Below are 18,170 nucleotides of genomic sequence, written 5' to 3' on the forward strand. Positions count from 1 at the left end.
AGGCACAATGTGTCGCAAGCTGTCACGTGTGCCTCTACCTAGTCCTAACTCTGTCAGGTAGAAATTATCGTGCTTTCTAATCCTATACTAAGACCTCATATACTGAATTTAATGGTCTCATGTTGGCCCTAGCATATCGTCCTTCGTTCGGGAATACTAGCTTCGTTACCTATGTGATTTCCACTAGGTCCTTAGATTTTATTCTAATGTGATCAGTATTAAAATAAATATAAAACCAGACAATAAAAGAGTTTGCAATCAGAAAGCAATTGAATATATACCCAAATTGTACAAAATACAAAACCCAGCATTCGTAAGGGAGTTCCTCGACTCCACCTAACCTAGGAAAAATAAATTACAAAGACAGAAAGAAAAGAACCTTATTGGCCTTGGAGTTCCTTGGCCTCCTTGCCTCCTCCTCAGAGTTTAGGAGAACTCTAGAGTGAATATTGAATAACTCTCAATATTTCTGAATGAATAATAGTGGAGGAAGAAGACTCTATTTATAGTTTTTCAGCTGGGTTCTGGGCTTTTCAAGTCATCTCATAGTGTCATGATGACAAGCCATCGTGGTACGATGGGAAAGATTTGTTTGTAGATTTTCTTCAATTTAACCGTCTTCTCATCGCGCCACGCCAGGATTCATCGTGGGTACGATGGTTGCGCTGATTTATTATATTTTTAGCTTTTTTTTTGCTGCTTTTTCCACTTTTCTTGCTTCTGGGCCAAGTAACTTCACTTTTTCAGGTATTTGCTTGTTTTTGGACATCAACTGCTATTAAAACTACATAATTTACTACTAAAAACAACATATAATTGACTATCATCACCCCACAAATGGTAAATATTTCAACTAAAAGTTATATTTTGTTTTATATTCTAAATTGGGATAATAAATTACCATTTTAATTTGGAGCAAATTCAATATTATTGAGGTGAAAAATATGAAATGGAACTAAAATTATAACAAATGTGATAAATAATAAAGACCAATAAGTTTCTGTCAAAAAAAAAAACCAAGAATTTGATTTTAAAAATGATGATAGTCTTCGTTAGTGTCATAAAATAAGAGTAATTTTAAACTAATTTTTTATTCAATAGTTTAGTGGCTACACTCATATACTATTAGGATGTAGAAATAGAGAATTCGAGATTCAAATCTTGACCCCATAACTTACAAATATCACTGGAAAAAACTATGTTTTTGTCTTTGCAAAGAAAAAAATAAAAAGACGATAGCTAGCACATATTTTTATTCTTTTCTTTATTTCTAGTGGCAAATTATATATTGATTCATCTTGCATCGTATATATTTACTATAATATATAATATAAAATAAATTATATTGTCAAAAATTGGAGGTGAACGAATATTGAGATTATCACGAAAGTAATCGAAGAGTTGCAATGGAAGTCCCTTTGTGAAGATGTCAGCAATCTAAAAACACGAGGGAATGTGTAGAACAAGTACTTGATCGCGAGCAACTTTCTCACGCGCACTAAATGTATATATCCATTTCAATATGCTTGGTTCGCTGTGTTGAACAAGGTTGTCGAAGAGATAAACCGCACTGATGTTGTCACAATATACGAAAGTAGCTTTTGTGACAGGACAACATAGTTCCAAGAGTAAGTTGTGTAGCCAACAAGATTCAGACACAACATTAACTACTCATCTGTATTCGATTTCGGCACTTGAACGAGACAAGGTATGTCGACGTTTGGTGGACCAAGAGATAAGGTTGTCACCGAGATAAACACAATAGCCAGATGTAGATCTTCTTGTATCTGAACAACCGACCCAATCTACATCTATGTAAGAGATGAGCTTATCGATGGATGAAGGGTACAAATGGAGCCTGAAGTCTATGGTACCATGAATGTATCGATGAACATATATATACATCATAGAAATCTGTTGTTATAATTCTATTAATCATTTACAATCAATCCTCGTAATCATCTTTTCATATTTACATATCTAATTAAAACAACTAATCAAATCAATAGTCAATAAAAATAAAAAGCTCTCTTTACAAAAAATAAAAAATAAAAAACTCTTGTCTCATAAGTGTAGCTCAAATGATAGCTACCATGGACATTATTGGAGTGGCCGGGGTTCGAACCCCGAATTCCACGTTTCTCCACGTCTAAATGTGTGAGTCTTGTCATTGGACTATTTGAGAAAAGAAAGAAAAAAAAAAAAAACTCCTAGATCATAGGTACTACAGCCAACCAGGTGAAGACAAAATCGACTTTTTGAAAATATATTATTAGTGCCTTACAAATCAAATACGGGATTTATTATTGCATGATGTATACGTATATATAACGTGTTTTACATCACCTATATATTAGTTTGTTTTACTCACAAGAATAATGTGATAAAAAATGTCAATAATGAGATTGGTCCTAACGTTAAGAAGATTTAGATATTTTTTAAACAAATGGTTACGAAATTACAAAAAAAAATAGATATATAAAAAAGAGGACATAAACGTCTAGAGTAAAAAAAACTTTATACACTCGATCAATAAGAATGCTCCAACCTTCTTTGTCATATAAAGAAAGTGAGGTTAAACGGGGTGACGTTGCGAAAAACATGGTTGTGATTTGTTCAGTGTGTAAATTTTTTTTACTCTGTCTATATATCCATTAAATTCTATAAAAAATTGCCGCTAAACAATGATCAAAACTTTGTGCGCTAAAATTAAATTGTAAAAATAGTTTACACAAACAAGAAGAAAATAGTTTATAAAGCCAGAAAATAATAGCAAAAATTGAACTTCTTTCCAACATATACTTGTATCAATTAATCTTAGTCATTGTCGTGTACACAAACAACCTTTCAAGTATAAATAAATAGATTTTCAATAATACTATTAATGAATTAATCTAACTGATAAATTTTTAAAATTTTTAAGCAAGTAGTTATATATAAACCGTCAAATTTCGATCATTTGGTATTCCTTATGGTAATTAGCATTAGTCAATTGTACCAAAAATAAATAAATAAATTAGCATTAGTCATATCTAGTTTTATACCAATTTTCTGGACAGATAGTCTTATACTAATTATTTTAGTAGGTTCAATTGTAAATATTTAATAACCAATTTTACAATTAGGAATTTGGACGGAAATGTTGAAAAGGGGGAAGTTCTTCTTTGAGAGGAGGAAATGATCAACACTCTTTGTTTTTCTTTTCCAACTACAAATTTGAAGGATTTTTTGACAGCTCAACACTCTTCTCATTTACATTCCTATGATATGTTTCAACTAGAGAACTTCATTACTTTCCTTTGTCAAGTGTATAATTAAAATTAAATAAAAATTAATATTATAAAATTCTAAAAATATATGTACTAGTAAATAGTCATCATTTTGATCTTGAACTTTTTTTATTGCCAAAAGAATGAATAAGAGGTATTCCAACTCATTACAAAATTTAGCCAAAAGACAATAGCATAAAAATACAAGACCAATAACATTAACTAGGAAAAACCATACAAGCTAGAGAAAACACTAAAACAAGGCAAAATAAACAACACGTCAAACCCTAAAAACCTCTACAAATTAAAAGTGTCACGGCAAAGGAAACAAGAATAAATATAAATCTAAACCCCACACATGAGGTAGTAGCCAGAATTACGAAATTCACCGATTCGTCAGCAGTCTCCATGCGCCTCGTGCGTGACTCTTTGCACCCTCCGCATGAGATAGATCGTGAACTACCTTTAAGAGAAAAACTTGAGATTTTAAGGTGCACACAACCTTATTACATGTTACTCAAAAGTGTTTGAATGAGATAGTTCAAGTATTTTAAGCTTAACCAAATATTATAGGTTTGAATTCGGTCCTAGAAAAGCGGGTAGCATTAAAAAAGAATTATGGGGAACGTAACTTTGTCATTCTTTGTGATCATATCTAACTCGATGAATTAATATATTTGCACGCGTTGAGAATACTCAATTTAGAACAAGAAAAAGTTAATATGGTTCAGGGTTTAGAGTTTAATATATCAACACACATCAAACCCATACATGCATATGCATGTCACTCAAAAACATTTGAATGAGATAATTTATGTTTGTTTCAGCTTAATCAAATATTTTGGGTTCAAATTGAATAGAAAAAAAAAAAATTTGAACTCTAAAAAAGTAATAGAGTTAAAACTCTTAAATGAAAATTTTGTCGCTCATTATAATCCTACTGAGTTTAATGCAATTAATCTTTATGTGTGTGGAGTGTACTCAATTTACAAAAATAAAAACCTTACATGTAGTGATACAACAATATTTTGTCTATTAAAGACAAAAAAATAAATCCTTTCCTAATGATGTAAAGGCCTAACTAAAATTAATTGTTAATTGTCCTTAATTAAATATATAGTGCAAACCCAAACCAAACCTTTGGATATCCTACGATGTTAAGCAACCAACACCTTTCATTTTTGCTTTAAAATTAAGCCTCGTGGCTCTCCTACATCACCAAACATTTGTCTGGTCTTGCTTCCCTCCCTATTGGTCGAAAAGGTTTTGAAATCCATTTAGCTTTGAATAACTACTCTACTAGAAAATCATAAATAAAGATCAACTATTATTGTACCAAAAAAAAAAATCAACTATTATATTATGGAAAATGCTAAACAGTGCCCCCCGGACACTAGTTAAGAATACAAATATAGAAGTTTTATCTCGTAAATTGTGCATTCAATGTTTTATTGATGTGAAAAATTATTTTTTCTCATCATTAACTTTATCATTTGTTTCCTTTTTTAGTATGCTTAACTAGTGTCCTAGGGGCACTGTTTAGCATGACCATATTATTATTGATTGGCAAAACATTGTATCTAGGTGTGTATTTTTTTAAAATATTTGTTAAAAGTATAGTGTGTAACTATTATAAAAATTAATATAATATTAAACAAACAATATTTTTTTTTAAGAGGATAAATTAAAAATATATAATGAACCTTCCTAGCTCCTACCGTGGAAACAGTTTAATTAAAAGCTTGATTATAAAATTTCATATGAGACAATATAAATGAAAGTAGCTAGCTTAATTTTTTTGTACTTTCCACACTTGAAATTTGGAATTTAGATAAAATTTGGGGTTTAGACTTTGTAAAATTCTTTTATAATGATGCAATCTGGCATGCAATCTGGCATGAGATAAACAAGACATTAGGAAAATGCCAAATGATCATTTTGAAACTTCTGACACTAAATAATTCCTCTAGCATAAAAATAATAAGACAGTCTAAGATTCTAACCTATATATAATATTATTTAATTAAGTAATTTGAGCCACCATATATAGATACCTTGCCTGTATCTTAATCTGATGGGGTATTGTTCTGGGGATCAGAGAAGAAAACATATTTGTCCTTCTTAAGATGGTCATTTTCTCTGAGGTGACTATTTGCTAAGGGGCCAACATTCTCATGGAATGACCCCATTCTAAGCCTTATATATTTTAATAGTTGTACATTAAACAAGATTATAAAGTATTAAGTAGTTGGTAGACATGAACTTATAAGTTGATTTTGCAAATATTAATTAAGTAACTCGGAACCTAAATTTTTAAGATAGTATCATTACATATTTAAGATTAGTTAGTTTTTCACATAAGATTTGTTGTTCATTTGTTATTAGATCACTACTTATCATTATTTTAAATATATGTTTTTTGCCATTACGTAAATCATGTATTTTTTTTGTGTAATTGTAGGGATTAATATTTCGAGCTTTATGTCACTTAGATGAGCGATAAATTATCCCTAAAAATTTTAACGATGCTGCATGTTCTAGTTAAAAATCAAATTCAGAGAAATGTGTTGAGGGTTTTTAAAGTTGATTGATTTTATAAAATTAAATTAGATCAAACAAAAATTTTAATATATATATATATATATATATATATATATATATATATATATATATATATATATATATATATATATATATATATTCATATTTAATTAATTTTACCTAATAAATAAAAATAAAATGGCATTTATAATTATGGGTGTGGTGGTGAGTGCAAAGATTGGAAGGCCTTATACGCATGGACTCATATGGAAAACGACTTGAAATTATTGACGGCATAGCATTTGTGATAACAAAAACAGTACTGTGCTACACTATATGAAATGGTGTATAAATTAAATATATGATAAATAAATTGTATATTGTGTGTATTATATTAGTTATAAAATTATAATAATGTGGTCCTAAACTTGATAATGTAATAAGGGGTCCAGGTGGCACGACAGACGGCAAGGGTGTCCACAGCCAAGTGGGAGGTGTGGTCCAAAAGGATTGAACAGTGTAATGCCGTGACACGTGTCACAAAAAGAGAGGTGACAGTCTGTTATTCAATGTTTTCTCTCCGGTATTTAATATTTTTAGATTCGTAGAATAATCGATCTATAATTGGTCTAAAATATAAACCACGTATATCACTTATTCTATAAATCTAATAAACAAAAGTTGTACTATATAAGAAATTAGAGGGAATATTTTTCTTCATTTTCTAATTAATGTAAGATTTTAGTGTATTTTTATCTTTAAAATATATATAAATGCATACCTACACTATTTTCTCTTTATTAAATAATTTTTGGTTAAATGTAAAAGAATTTAGGTACTTAAATATAGAGAACAGTGAAAATAAACGAAAGTTTGTTTTGTGAGAGTTGTGTGTAACACAAATTTTTTTTTTGTGACTAACATAGCTTTGTAAATGTGTATATTGTATTGTAAATCAAAATTAAAATTGGAAGATTTTTCTAACCAAAGTTGGATTTGAATCTTGCCTCCTATATATTAAGGATAGGAGTTTGAGCCTCTAGCATCACATTTTAACTATTAACACTATTTTTAACAAAAAATAATATAATATTGCAAAGTCTGAACCCACTTGGGGTTGGTCGAGTGGGGTTGGCTTGGGCCCTTGGAGTATGCTCCTCTCAAGGTCTCAGGTTCGATTCCCACTGGTGCCAATTTCGGTGGGCTAAGTCCATACAGATCAAAAAAACACGCTAGCTTTAAATGGGCCCCCCGCAAGTGGGCGGTGTGATTGATCCCCTTGAATTAGTCGGTCCTAAAGCCGGATACCAAGTTTTCAAAAAAAAATATTGCAAAGTCTGTGAGATTTAAACTTCCATTTTGCAAGTAAAATTAAAATGAATAAATTATTATATCATCATTAAAGATGAATGATATACTATGAAAAAAAATATATATCATTTTTTTTTACAAACACGGCCCTCCCAAAAAAACAATCCTAATTTCACCACGACTTCATGGAAGGTTTGGATGGTTGGACTTTTGTAGCATTTGTCAAACAACTGTTTGAGTCTAGGTATATGCCAATCAATTTTTAAATTTGGTTTTAAGTGTTAGATAGATGCGAGAGTGCATTCAATTTATTTGGTTAGCTTGCATTTAGTCAACATGGAGAGTCAGAAATTTGATTTTTTGACGTAGGCACTGTTTGGTAAGTTCAATAAGCTAGTTTATAGCTTATTGGACTAGCTTATAAGCTTGTTTGATAAAAATATGAAGTGTTTGGTAACAAGTTTCTCTACCTAGCTTATAGTATTTTTTGAGATGCTATTTCAAATAATGTATGAGCTTATAGCTTTTTACATTTTTCCCATTTTTACCCTTATTATTTTTATTTATTATTTCTTTATTTTTTTTAAATATAATAACTACCCACTAACCATGTACTTTTATGTCATTTTGTACTTACAACAACTAAATTTTCTAAACACTTTAATTTTATTCTACTAATTTTTCAGCTATCAATTAACTTATAGCTTATTTTTACCAAATAAAGCCATAATAAGTATAAAGAAGGAACAATATTTTGCGGTGCAGATAGTTACTCTATCCTAGAAAGGCCCAAAACCCATTGAAGCCAAACCAGCCATGTTCTTGTACAATCAAGCGTGATCTAAAACACTCTCCCACTCAACCCCCACCAACCAAACATATAAAATAATTTTACTCTTAACAGTTTTTAAATATTTATACATATAAATTCAATTTTATTTTTTTTGACCAATATACATATTCAATTTTGTATAAGAAAACTCAAATTTTGACTTTTAATACTTGGAGATAGAGTGACTTTAATTAATTTGGTACTCTCTAGCTTACTCTTTTATTTTATTTTTTTTCTCTTTCTTTAAAGCTTTGGTTTGCATTTTAAAAGAGTTTGTGAGCATTCAAAGGAAGTTTTTTGTTTTTCGAAAGATCAAGGTGGTTTGAAAATAAAAAAATCTTGAATTATTCAATCTAGCATTACTTAGTAAATGAAATTGGAGGGACCTGACCAACACAAACAATCTTTGGCATCAATTACTGGTTTTTATATATGGTCATTTCGCAACCAGTTTTTTATATCATAATGTCCCCTCGATTAACAATTTGATGTCTTTATGGTGGTGAGATATTTTGAAGGTGGGAGGGATGCCAGATTCTTCCTGATTTTCTTTGAATGTTAGTAATGTGTTGAAGGATGGGCTTGGAATGAAACATTTGAAGGACCTTTTCAAGCATATATTGGAATGATATATTGTTTTAATGGTTGAGATTAAAACTATGTTGTAAAGAAAAATAGCGAGTATTTCGGAGGTTTTTTTAAAGTGAGACACTATTGTATTTTTATTTTAAAAATACAACATTTAAATAGAATCCTAAGAAATAATTAATTATGAGTAAAGAAAATCATTAATTAAATAAAATCCTAAAATATTGTACTTTTCTTTTTTCTCTACCAGGATCTAATATCCAAGCCAAGTACTATTTTCCTTCTTTCTTCTTCTTCTGGTAACCGCACTATGTCTATTTCCATTCTTTCATTCCTCTTTGACATCATCTTAACTATGCAAAATATTCCATTTTTTTATACAGATTAATCTGATTCTACAATTTTCTCAGCATATTCTATGTTTTTTCTTCTTACACTATTTAATTTGGGTGCATTTTTAACTATCAAGTCAAAAAATCCTATTGGGTGTTCCTGAAGTGAAGAAATTCGAACTCAAAGGTGAGTTTCATTGCAAATTCAAAGAAAAAATAAATAAACTTTCCCTTTTCTTTTGATACCCCTCTTTCTTTTTTTTGAGTATTTTTATCATGGTGGTGATGAAGTTGTGTATTATATTGTAGTTATTGATTCTGTTAGTAGTAAAAAGATTATTGCTGCATTTGTATTTTAATGTTTGTTTTCAATGCATAACCTATAGTTTATTAGATTAGTTTGAAATATTATTTTTATAATATGAATTGTGGAATGTAAACCATAACTTTGTAGGACTCTCAAATAGTCCCGACTTTATGAATATTTCAAAAAGGTCCATGATAAATTTTAGTCATATTAATCATTCGGAGAGTATGTTAGGAACTAAGATTGATAGTAGTGTTGAATATGTAATTGTGTTGATGCACTTGCACTTTGTTTGAAGTCCCACATTGCTTAGGTTCTCAAATTGTTGAGTGTATAAATATGTGAGGGCAACCAATTAACTTTTAGGGTTGAGGTTGAAATTCAATCACAGGCCCACGCTAGGCGTGTGGGTGTGTGAGGGTAATCTCACCCCTATGAGCTAGTTTTTCGGATGAGATTCAAGCATAGGCCCCCTCACATAAGTATTAATTTGGTGGTTAACTTAATGTATTTTGTTACCTACTTATGTGGCATATTTTCAGGAAAAAAAAAGAATAATTTTGTGTAATATGGGTTGGTTTACCAAGTTTCTCAATGGCTCTAATCATAGAATTTCAAGAGGACAATACAATGGCAAACATGGTGATGATAGAGTCTGGGATAATCATCACAGTTCAGTGGTAATACAAGTTTTCCTTTATTTATAACAAATTGAAATCATTGTCTTAAGTTACAATTTAACTCATGTCATTGAATGTCACATGGTACTAGTTCTTCTGAGACTTAAGGTGATAGTCTGAATATGTAATTGTGATAAAATGAGTGTAGGATGATTTGACTGATGTCGAGAAAGAAGACATCGACCGTGCAATTGCACTGTCTCTGTCAGAGGAGGATCTGAAAGGGAAAAAAGTAGTTGTTGGTAAGATTTATGATTTTGCATACTTGTAGTCAAAATTTGTCTGCTGGTTAATTTTTCTTTTTAATTTAATGCCATTTGTGGTTCAGCATAATGTATATTCTAAATCTTACCACATTGCTCACTGATTTATTACAAGCTTTTGCATACTTTCTGTCTTATTTTCTATTTTTTTATGCCGTGAGTTAAGTAGTTCTTTTGCATTCTAATTTTAGTGGTGCTAAGAAATGAAAGTTTAAGTTAATGTGTGTAAGAATTATGGAGATATTTTGATTCCGGTGTTTCATTTGATTTAAGTTCTAACTCATGTTTTTCACTTCAAAATATACAGAGGACGACTCTCAGTCTGAAGAAGACGAACCACTTTGTAAAATTGACGAGGAAAATGACAATGTTGGTAAAATTCGACCAGATGAAGATGAACTGCTGCTAGCTAAAATTCAGCAGGATGAAAATCAACGACGTGCCAAAGATCAACTTGAGGAAGATGAGCAACTTGCAAAGGCAATTCAATTAAGTTTGGCCATTGATTCTCCTCATCGACATGGCAATGATTCTTTATCTCAACCCTCTCCCAACGTCTTTCCACCTGGATTCAGGTAATTGTTGGTATGATCGCGTCTTTATCTGAATAGTAAATCTAAATACTGTTTATGGAAATCGCGGAAGTTCACTAGTTGCACCAAATAAAGTGAACGATGATGCAATGGTTTTGCCAATAAATATTTCGAAACAGAATATGTTTTGAAACCTCAATTAGCCTCAGAGATGTACGGATGCGGACTAAAACTTGCTGATTTTCCCCTCTTTGTAAGTTAGGACTTAGGTTTGTATATCTCACCAAAACGAATAAAAAAACATGATGGATCCATATAGTAGACATCTTTGGAGTTCTACTTTCATTATTTTATGGATTTTTCTTTTCTTTATTAAAAATGAATGATGAATCTGGTTCTGGAAAATCTGTCTGCAGAATCTGTGCTGGATGCAATGCTGAGATTGGCCATGGTAGATTTTTAAGTTGCATGGGAGGCGTCTGGCATCCACAATGCTTTGTCTGTCATGCTTGCCATTTGCCAATCACTGATTATGAGGTTAGAATTTCTTTTACTATCTTGCTCAACAAAAACGAGTTTAATCAAAACAACAAGTTGAAATTTTATTAAGAAATTCACAAGTTAGGGTCTTGAAATTATTTATCTCTTTTCTTAGTCAATCTCAATATGATTATGAATTGTAATTGGATATACATTTGTTCCTTTACAGTTTTCTATGTCTAGCAAACGTCCATACCATAAATCCTGCTACAAGGAGAAGCATCATCCAAGATGCGATGTTTGCAAGAATTTTGTAAGTATCTTGGCAGGAGTCTTTAATTTGCAGTTGTGTATTAGAATTAGTCAATTTATTTTCAAATTTTTCACTTATCACAGACATGCTTTTGAAATTGTGATCGATGTACATATGCTTTGGATAGTAATGATACTGAGCTTTTCTCACTTCTCAGAAGAGTTAGAATTCAGAACAACACTCGAATATATTATTTTATTTTATTTTTGGGCCAGGAAATAACAAGATAGTTTCTTCAAGTTTTATAATTGGCCTGGATCCCTTCATGAGTCATATATAGTTATGTTTTGTTTCTTAAATTTCAATAACTGGCTTGGTACTGTGGTACAAATCATGGATCAGCTATTTGTAGTTCAAATCATCGTGTTTTTAATTGTTCAAACCTATTCAAGATCTAGAATATTCTAATTATACATGTTTTAAATTTTCACAAGTTTTCTTTTTCTGTAGAAAACACGGCATAATTTTTATTTATTAGCCTGATTAGCCTCAAATTTCAGTCATACTTGTTTGTATCATTCTTTAAATCTGAGGTCATTTTCAAGCATCCAATATTATTGGAGAGATACTTAAAAATGAAATCTTCAGATTTCTAGGAAATTGAAAGAACCGTGATTTTTCTAATCTAGGTCGAGCATTTATCCTTCCGAAAAGCTACAGTTGATAGGTAGGCATATAATTTATTATGTAAATACTTGAAATATTGATTGAATAGTTTTTTCTAGCAATGCTTTATTGATGTATGTAAATTCTTTCCAATGCCTTCAACCACAAAGGAGTATGAATGCAACAAAATATCACAAGGGTATAAGTGAAAACATTAAATATCATAAGCTATTAGGGTGAAAATGTGATGCTCACTTGTCCTCCTTACCAACAAAAATCAAAAACTACGTCTATCTTTTTAATTTAATGAAATTGCAGGCAATAGTTCAACGTGTTGTATGATGTTGGTGAATGACTATTTTTATTCTTACATTACAGATCCCAGCTAATTCAGCTGGACTCATTGAGTATAGAGCTCATCCTTTCTGGATACAAAAATACTGCCCATCACATGAGCTCGACCGCACTCCTCGTTGTTGTAGCTGTGAAAGAATGGAGGTTAGTTATCAGCTCCCAAAACATTTCATCCTGTTGTTACTAATTATGAGCTACCGATGATCCAATGTTACCCCTTTACATTTTGTTTGCTTGCCTGTTGCTGTTATCTATTCCAACATGAAACTTTCTAATGCGTACAGCCAAAGGATTCAAAATATCTTTTGCTTGATGATGGTCGAAAACTATGTCTCGAGTGTCTAGACTCAGCAATTATGGATAGTCATGAATGTCAACCTCTGTACCTTGAAATACTAGAATTTTATGAAGGTTTAAATATGAAATTGGAGCAACAAGTTCCTATGCTTTTGGTTGAGAGACAAGCACTGAATGAGGCCATGGAGGGAGAAAAGAACGTATGTGTTGACGTGTTACAACTTTTATCTGCAGAATATTGCTACTTCTGTTCCTTCTGTCTTTCTGTTATCTTAACTTAAAGTTGTTTTATTGTTTTTCACTATTGAATGTAGGGTCATCACCATTTACCTGAAACTAGAGGACTGTGCTTGTCAGAAGAACAAACTGTCACCACCGTAGGGATTCCGCTACCAAATTTGCGTCTTTGCACATTTAATTCTTATATAAAAGATTTGTGTATTTTATAACAGTTTTATATGTTTCATGTAATTCCAGATTTTGAGAAGACCAAGGATAGGGGCAGGACACCGTGCCACTGACATGATAACCGAGCCTTATAAACTGACACGTCGATGTGAAGTGACAGCCATTCTTGTTTTGTATGGCCTTCCTAGGTAACCTTATATTGATCCACATTCACAATCTAGTGCCTGCATATGGCATTCACTGTATATAATTCAAGGATTCTATGTTTATAGGTTGTTGACAGGATCAATCCTAGCTCATGAGATAATGCATGCATGGCTCAGACTTAAAGGTGTTTCAGCTGTTTTGTGATGAACATCATGCAGAAAGATTACATTTTTGTTTCATGGTGCTAAGTTGGACAAAATTTATGATTTTTTGACAGGTTATCCCAACCTTAGTCCAGAAGTTGAAGAAGGAATTTGCCAAGTCTTGGCTCATATGTGGTTAGAATCAGAGCTCTATTCTGGATCTGGGAATAGTAATGCACCGTCTTCGTCTTCATCTTCGTCATCGGCTATGCCTCCAACCGCTTCTGCATCATCGAAGAAGGGTAAACGGTCTGATTTTGAGAAGAAACTTGGCGGGTTTTTCATACACCAGATTGAGTCAGATACCTCGTCGGCCTATGGAGATGGGTTCAGATTTGGTAACCAGGCAGTACTTAAGTATGGGCTCAAAAGTACCCTTGATCATATCCATTTGACAGGAACTTTTCCATGTTGAAAATTTGAAATAACTATTTTCAACCCATATGAATCATTCGAACAATGCCTTGTCTTGGTCCAAAATGTTTCCTCTCCAGCCCCTCCATCCCCTCAAATCAAATATCAGTTGGATTAATCTAACAATTGATAGTGTTGATCTCTTGGTCAACGACTGAGTTTTCGTGGCAAAATGATTCTGGTTCATTCACACAAATTATTGAGGGTCTTGAAGCACTTTTTAAGGATTCCAAAATAGGAAGTATATTGAATTAAAATTAGTTACCATAAAACTTTATATTTTTTTTTTTTTGTCAAGAAAGTTTCTATTTTTTTGATTTCTTAACATGACGGATTTACGGTACTTGTTAATAAAACCCAATGAAGTTTAACACTAGAGACAAGATAAATAAGGAATAAAAATGCCCATGTTGGCTTTTAGTCGCTACGATCTCTGAGATGTTGGTATATGTTGTTGTATTTGTAGCACTATTACATGAATTATATATGAAAGCATAAAAAAATAAAAGAAAACTCAGCACTGCTGAAATAATAATGAAAATATTGAAGTATATTATATGGAGTAGCAACTTTGCATATCTTTTGCTTCATGGATGTTTGTGTACTCATTTTGAAATATTATTTCCTCCAATCTTTGTTTGCCTAATTCATTTATAATCATTTTGATTAGTTTATAAAATTGTTTAACCAAGAGTGTTTGACAAACAAGTTCATCTTACATTTTTATAGTGATCTATTTTTATGATAACAAATTTATATTTGTAAATTTACAGGAAAAAAAAGTTATACTTGTAAAATACTTATGAGTTAAAACATAGATTTTAGGGTTTCATTTAATGAAGCATAATAACATATTTGAATCAATATGTTAAGACAAGCATTTTCTATTAGAATAGAGTCCTACACGTTTCTGTTTTGATATTGATAATTCCCATATTTTGGTGTATCCGACAACATTTGATTAGGCAATTAAGGATTTTAACCCCAGTTGGCCAGAAGCCCAGACCCTCAAATAAGGCATGTTGCTCTCTTCTCTTATAATCCAAATTAGGTCTAACAATGATTGCCAATACATTTAAACTAACAAAGTCAAACGCCACACGACCCTATATTGCAAGTGAAAGCTGATGCCTCGAGCCTTTACACAAGAAAAGAAAAGCAACAAGGTATGGTTTCGCAGACAAGGGGCTAAAAGTTACCCCTTTATATTTTTTTCACAATAAAATAAAGAGGCATATTCAGACAGAACAAGAATGATAAAGACATTTAAAACCAAAAGAGTCGAATAAAACTACAAGAGTCTTTAATTTAGAGAACAAAATCGATAAGAGACATTCAAAACCAAAAGAGTTGAATAAAACTACAAAACGGTGGAGTCTTAAAAATTCATAGCATAGAAATTTAAGCAGCAACTGCTTGTTGAGCTGCAGCAGCCCTTTTCCTAGCTTCCTCAATGACAGTAAGCTTAATACCCTTACCCTTGGGAAGAGATACCCATGGCTTGGTTCCCTTGCCAATAGTGAACACATTGGCCAGACGAGTTGCAAATTCGTGACCAGTGGCATCCTGAACGTGGATAGTCTCGAATGTTCCCTTATGCTTTTCTCTGTTCTTGATCACTCCAACACGCCCTCTGTTTCTACCACCAGTAACCATAACAACATTTCCAACATCAAATTTGATGAAATCAACAATCTTGTTTTCCTCCAGATCCAGCTTGATGGTGTCATTAGCCCTGATGACGGGGTCTGGGTAGCGGATAGTGCGACCATCATAGGTGTTCAAGTATGGGATACCTTTCTGCCCAAATTGCACAGAACGAACCTTGCAGAGCTTGAACTGCAGTATACAACACATCCAAGGAAAACATGTAAAAACTAATAAGAGATTTATTTACAAGGTTGCAACTTCAATTTCAGATATCAAAATCACAAGGACAAGAAATTGTTATGATTATAAGGTGCATTGTCATCAACACCTGTTAATTATACTATACACATATATGACTATTGTAAAGAATAAAAGCTATTCTTTACAAGATAATGGATGGGGGCAAAATACTCAGTAAGCAAATAAAGATAAAGGTACCTTTGCTTCGTCATCTCTGACAGAGTGGAGACGGAATCGACCCTTGGTATCATAAAGCAGACGAAAGTTCTCATTTGTTTTAGGGATGGACACAACATCTGTAAAGAGACAATATTTTAAACAAACGCTATCAGGCCAACAACCAGGCAACTTAAGGAAGACCATGCAACTTATACAGGTACACAAACTTCAGTTCAAACTTCGCACATTAAAAAACAAGCCATGAACAATGACCCAAATACAGGTTAACATTGATAATCTAATGTAACATAGTAAAAGAATCTACATCCTGTATTTGTATTTTTCCAAGATATAACCGATGGAATTCATTTAGTTATTATTATTTTAATTTCACATCAGAAATCTTCAAACACAAAAAACAATCATGGCAAATATAAATAAGTCTAACAATTGAACAAAGTAAAATGAGCAGTTATTCTGAAAAATGATTAACTAGCAACATAAAATAACAATGATCCAAATACAAGTTAAACTGTAACAGAGTAAAAGAATCCACATCCTGTATTTTTCTAAGATAACTCCACCAAATTCATTTAATCATCATTTAAGTTCCCTTCGATATTCTAGACACATATGCATTATACTAACCCTAGATACAATACACATAAGAAATCATCAATCTCAAAAAACAATAATGTCAAATCTAATAGCATATAAAGAACCAACAAATATCTAACAAGTAACAACACATATTGACCACACAATAAACTAAGCAGCTATTCTAAAAAATGACTAACTAGCAACAAACATACCCATGAATCCAGCTGGATAAGTCTTATCAGTCCTAACTTTGCCATCAACAAGGACATGGCGTTGCATCAGAATAGCAATAACCTCACGGTATGTCAAAGCATACTTCAATCTGTTTCGCAAGATAAGAATCAAAGGCAAACATTCCCTAGATTTGTGTGGCCCAGATGAGGGTTTAGGAGCCTATACAACAATTCACGCACAAAAAATCAAATTAATCTTAAAAAAAAACACCCTTTAGAACCAATTGAAATTATAACATAAATTTGACTTACAAAAGCACCACCCAACTTGTCAAGCATCCAATGCTTAGGGGCATTGAGCCTCTTCAAATGCTTCTTCAAACCTCTAGCCTGTAAAATTCACAACCATTAGAGTTCTCACTTTCTGAATAAAGGATCAAAATTTACAGATTAATCACGATAAATAATGGATCTAAGCATCAAATTCAACTATGAACAAAAAACAAAAACCCTAGTTTCAGAAATCAAATTATACAGATTCCTAAGCTTCCAATGATTTTTTGCAACATACAGAGAAAATAAAGATCGAATACCATTACGAAGATGAGATTGAAAAAGAATGAAAATGGAAAAATTGAGAGGCGAGAGAAGAAAACGAACCATTTTGGATTTGAGAAAGTAAGCAAAAGCTCCAAAGGTAGAGAAACAGAGTGAAGAATGAAACTGCGGCTCAGTGTTAAGAATGAAAAACCCTAATTGTAGAAGAATGGATATGGGCTTTCTGGCCCAAATAAGCTCTAATGGGCCTTAACTTCATTTATTTTCTTTTCCTTTTTTCTTTCTTTTTTACTAGATTCTTTTATTTCTTTTTATTTTTTACTCCTACTTTAATTTTTTTTTTAAAACGATCACATAAAATTCACACAGCGGCAATGTCTCAAGTGTGAACTCAAATTAAAATGTTTAGTCTAACATTTTTTACTCCTACTACAATTCTTTTTTTGTATGTACTATTGTACTGTCACATAAGATTCACACACAACGGAAATAGTTTAGGTTTGGACTCGAATTAAAGTGTTCAGTCTAATAATATGTTCGCATAAGTTAATTTTTTTCTTCAAATGTATTTAGATTATCGTGTGGTAAGAAGAAAATAAGGATTTTTAGGTAAGAATATTAAAAAATCATGTAAAAAATATGTATATTTTAAAAAACTTTGTATCCGGTCTTAGGACTGATTAATCCAATGGGACCAATCACGCCGCCCACTTGCGGGGGCTCATTTAAAGCCAGAGTTTTTTTTTTTTTCTGTATGGACTTAGCCCACCGAAATTGGCACCAGGGAAAATCAAACCTGAGAGACCTTGAGAGGAGCATACTCCAAGAATTCAAGCCAACACCACTAGACCAACCCCCAATATATTGATTTATTTTTTAATTAGATTTAAAGGGGATCAGAGTTTGAACTGT

General features: G+C 31.9%; 2 protein-coding genes across 4 annotated transcripts; one reads left to right on the forward strand and one right to left on the reverse strand.

The window, feature by feature from the left end:
* Positions 1–8,798: 8,798 nt before the first annotated feature.
* LOC123907787 (protein DA1-related 1-like) lies at positions 8,799–14,429 on the forward strand. 3 transcript variants are annotated; one of them, XM_045958170.1, is made up of 13 exons: positions 8,799–8,840; positions 8,925–9,060; positions 9,723–9,860; positions 10,009–10,102; positions 10,431–10,698; positions 11,073–11,193; positions 11,366–11,449; positions 12,434–12,553; positions 12,694–12,906; positions 13,021–13,083; positions 13,184–13,302; positions 13,387–13,445; positions 13,539–14,429. In XM_045958170.1, exons 3-13 carry the CDS (start codon positions 9,750–9,752, stop codon positions 13,877–13,879), a joined length of 1,593 nt encoding a protein of 530 aa, XP_045814126.1. In that variant the 5' UTR covers positions 8,799–8,840; positions 8,925–9,060; positions 9,723–9,749; the 3' UTR covers positions 13,880–14,429. The 3 variants fall into 3 exon arrangements, with proteins under 3 accessions (XP_045814126.1, XP_045814125.1, XP_045814127.1); XM_045958171.1 differs by having other exon boundaries at positions 8,823–8,840; positions 9,011–9,060; XM_045958169.1 differs by having other exon boundaries at positions 8,801–9,060.
* A 686-nt stretch (positions 14,430–15,115) lies between these two features.
* LOC123907788 (40S ribosomal protein S4-1) lies at positions 15,116–17,495 on the reverse strand. The gene is made up of 5 exons (XM_045958172.1): positions 17,361–17,495; positions 17,013–17,090; positions 16,740–16,920; positions 15,967–16,064; positions 15,116–15,717 (listed from the first exon to the last, which is right to left on the reverse strand). Exons 1-5 carry the CDS (start codon positions 17,361–17,363, stop codon positions 15,280–15,282), a joined length of 798 nt encoding a protein of 265 aa, XP_045814128.1. The 5' UTR covers positions 17,364–17,495; the 3' UTR covers positions 15,116–15,279.
* Between the last annotated feature and the right edge of the window lie 675 nt (positions 17,496–18,170).

The sequence above is a fragment of the Trifolium pratense genome, linkage group LG2 (genome assembly GCF_020283565.1).
Source record: "Trifolium pratense cultivar HEN17-A07 linkage group LG2, ARS_RC_1.1, whole genome shotgun sequence".
Lineage (NCBI taxonomy): Eukaryota > Viridiplantae > Streptophyta > Magnoliopsida > Fabales > Fabaceae > Trifolium > Trifolium pratense.

Excerpts from the sequence above, each read along its gene's own strand:
- LOC123907787 (XM_045958170.1), top strand. The coding sequence starts at position 9,750 with ATGGGTTGGTTTACCAAGTTTCTCAATGGCTCTAATCATAGAATTTCA. Across the intron at positions 10,699-11,072 it reads GTCTTTCCACCTGGATTCAG|AATCTGTGCTGGATGCAATG; the intron begins GTAATTGTTGGT and ends ATCTGTCTGCAG. Across the intron at positions 11,194-11,365 it reads TGCCAATCACTGATTATGAG|TTTTCTATGTCTAGCAAACG; the intron begins GTTAGAATTTCT and ends GTTCCTTTACAG.
- LOC123907788 (XM_045958172.1), bottom strand. Across the intron at positions 16,921-17,012 it reads ACAAGTTGGGTGGTGCTTTT|GCTCCTAAACCCTCATCTGG; the intron begins GTAAGTCAAATT and ends ATTGTTGTATAG. Across the intron at positions 15,718-15,966 it reads TCAGAGATGACGAAGCAAAG|TTCAAGCTCTGCAAGGTTCG; the intron begins GTACCTTTATCT and ends TGTATACTGCAG.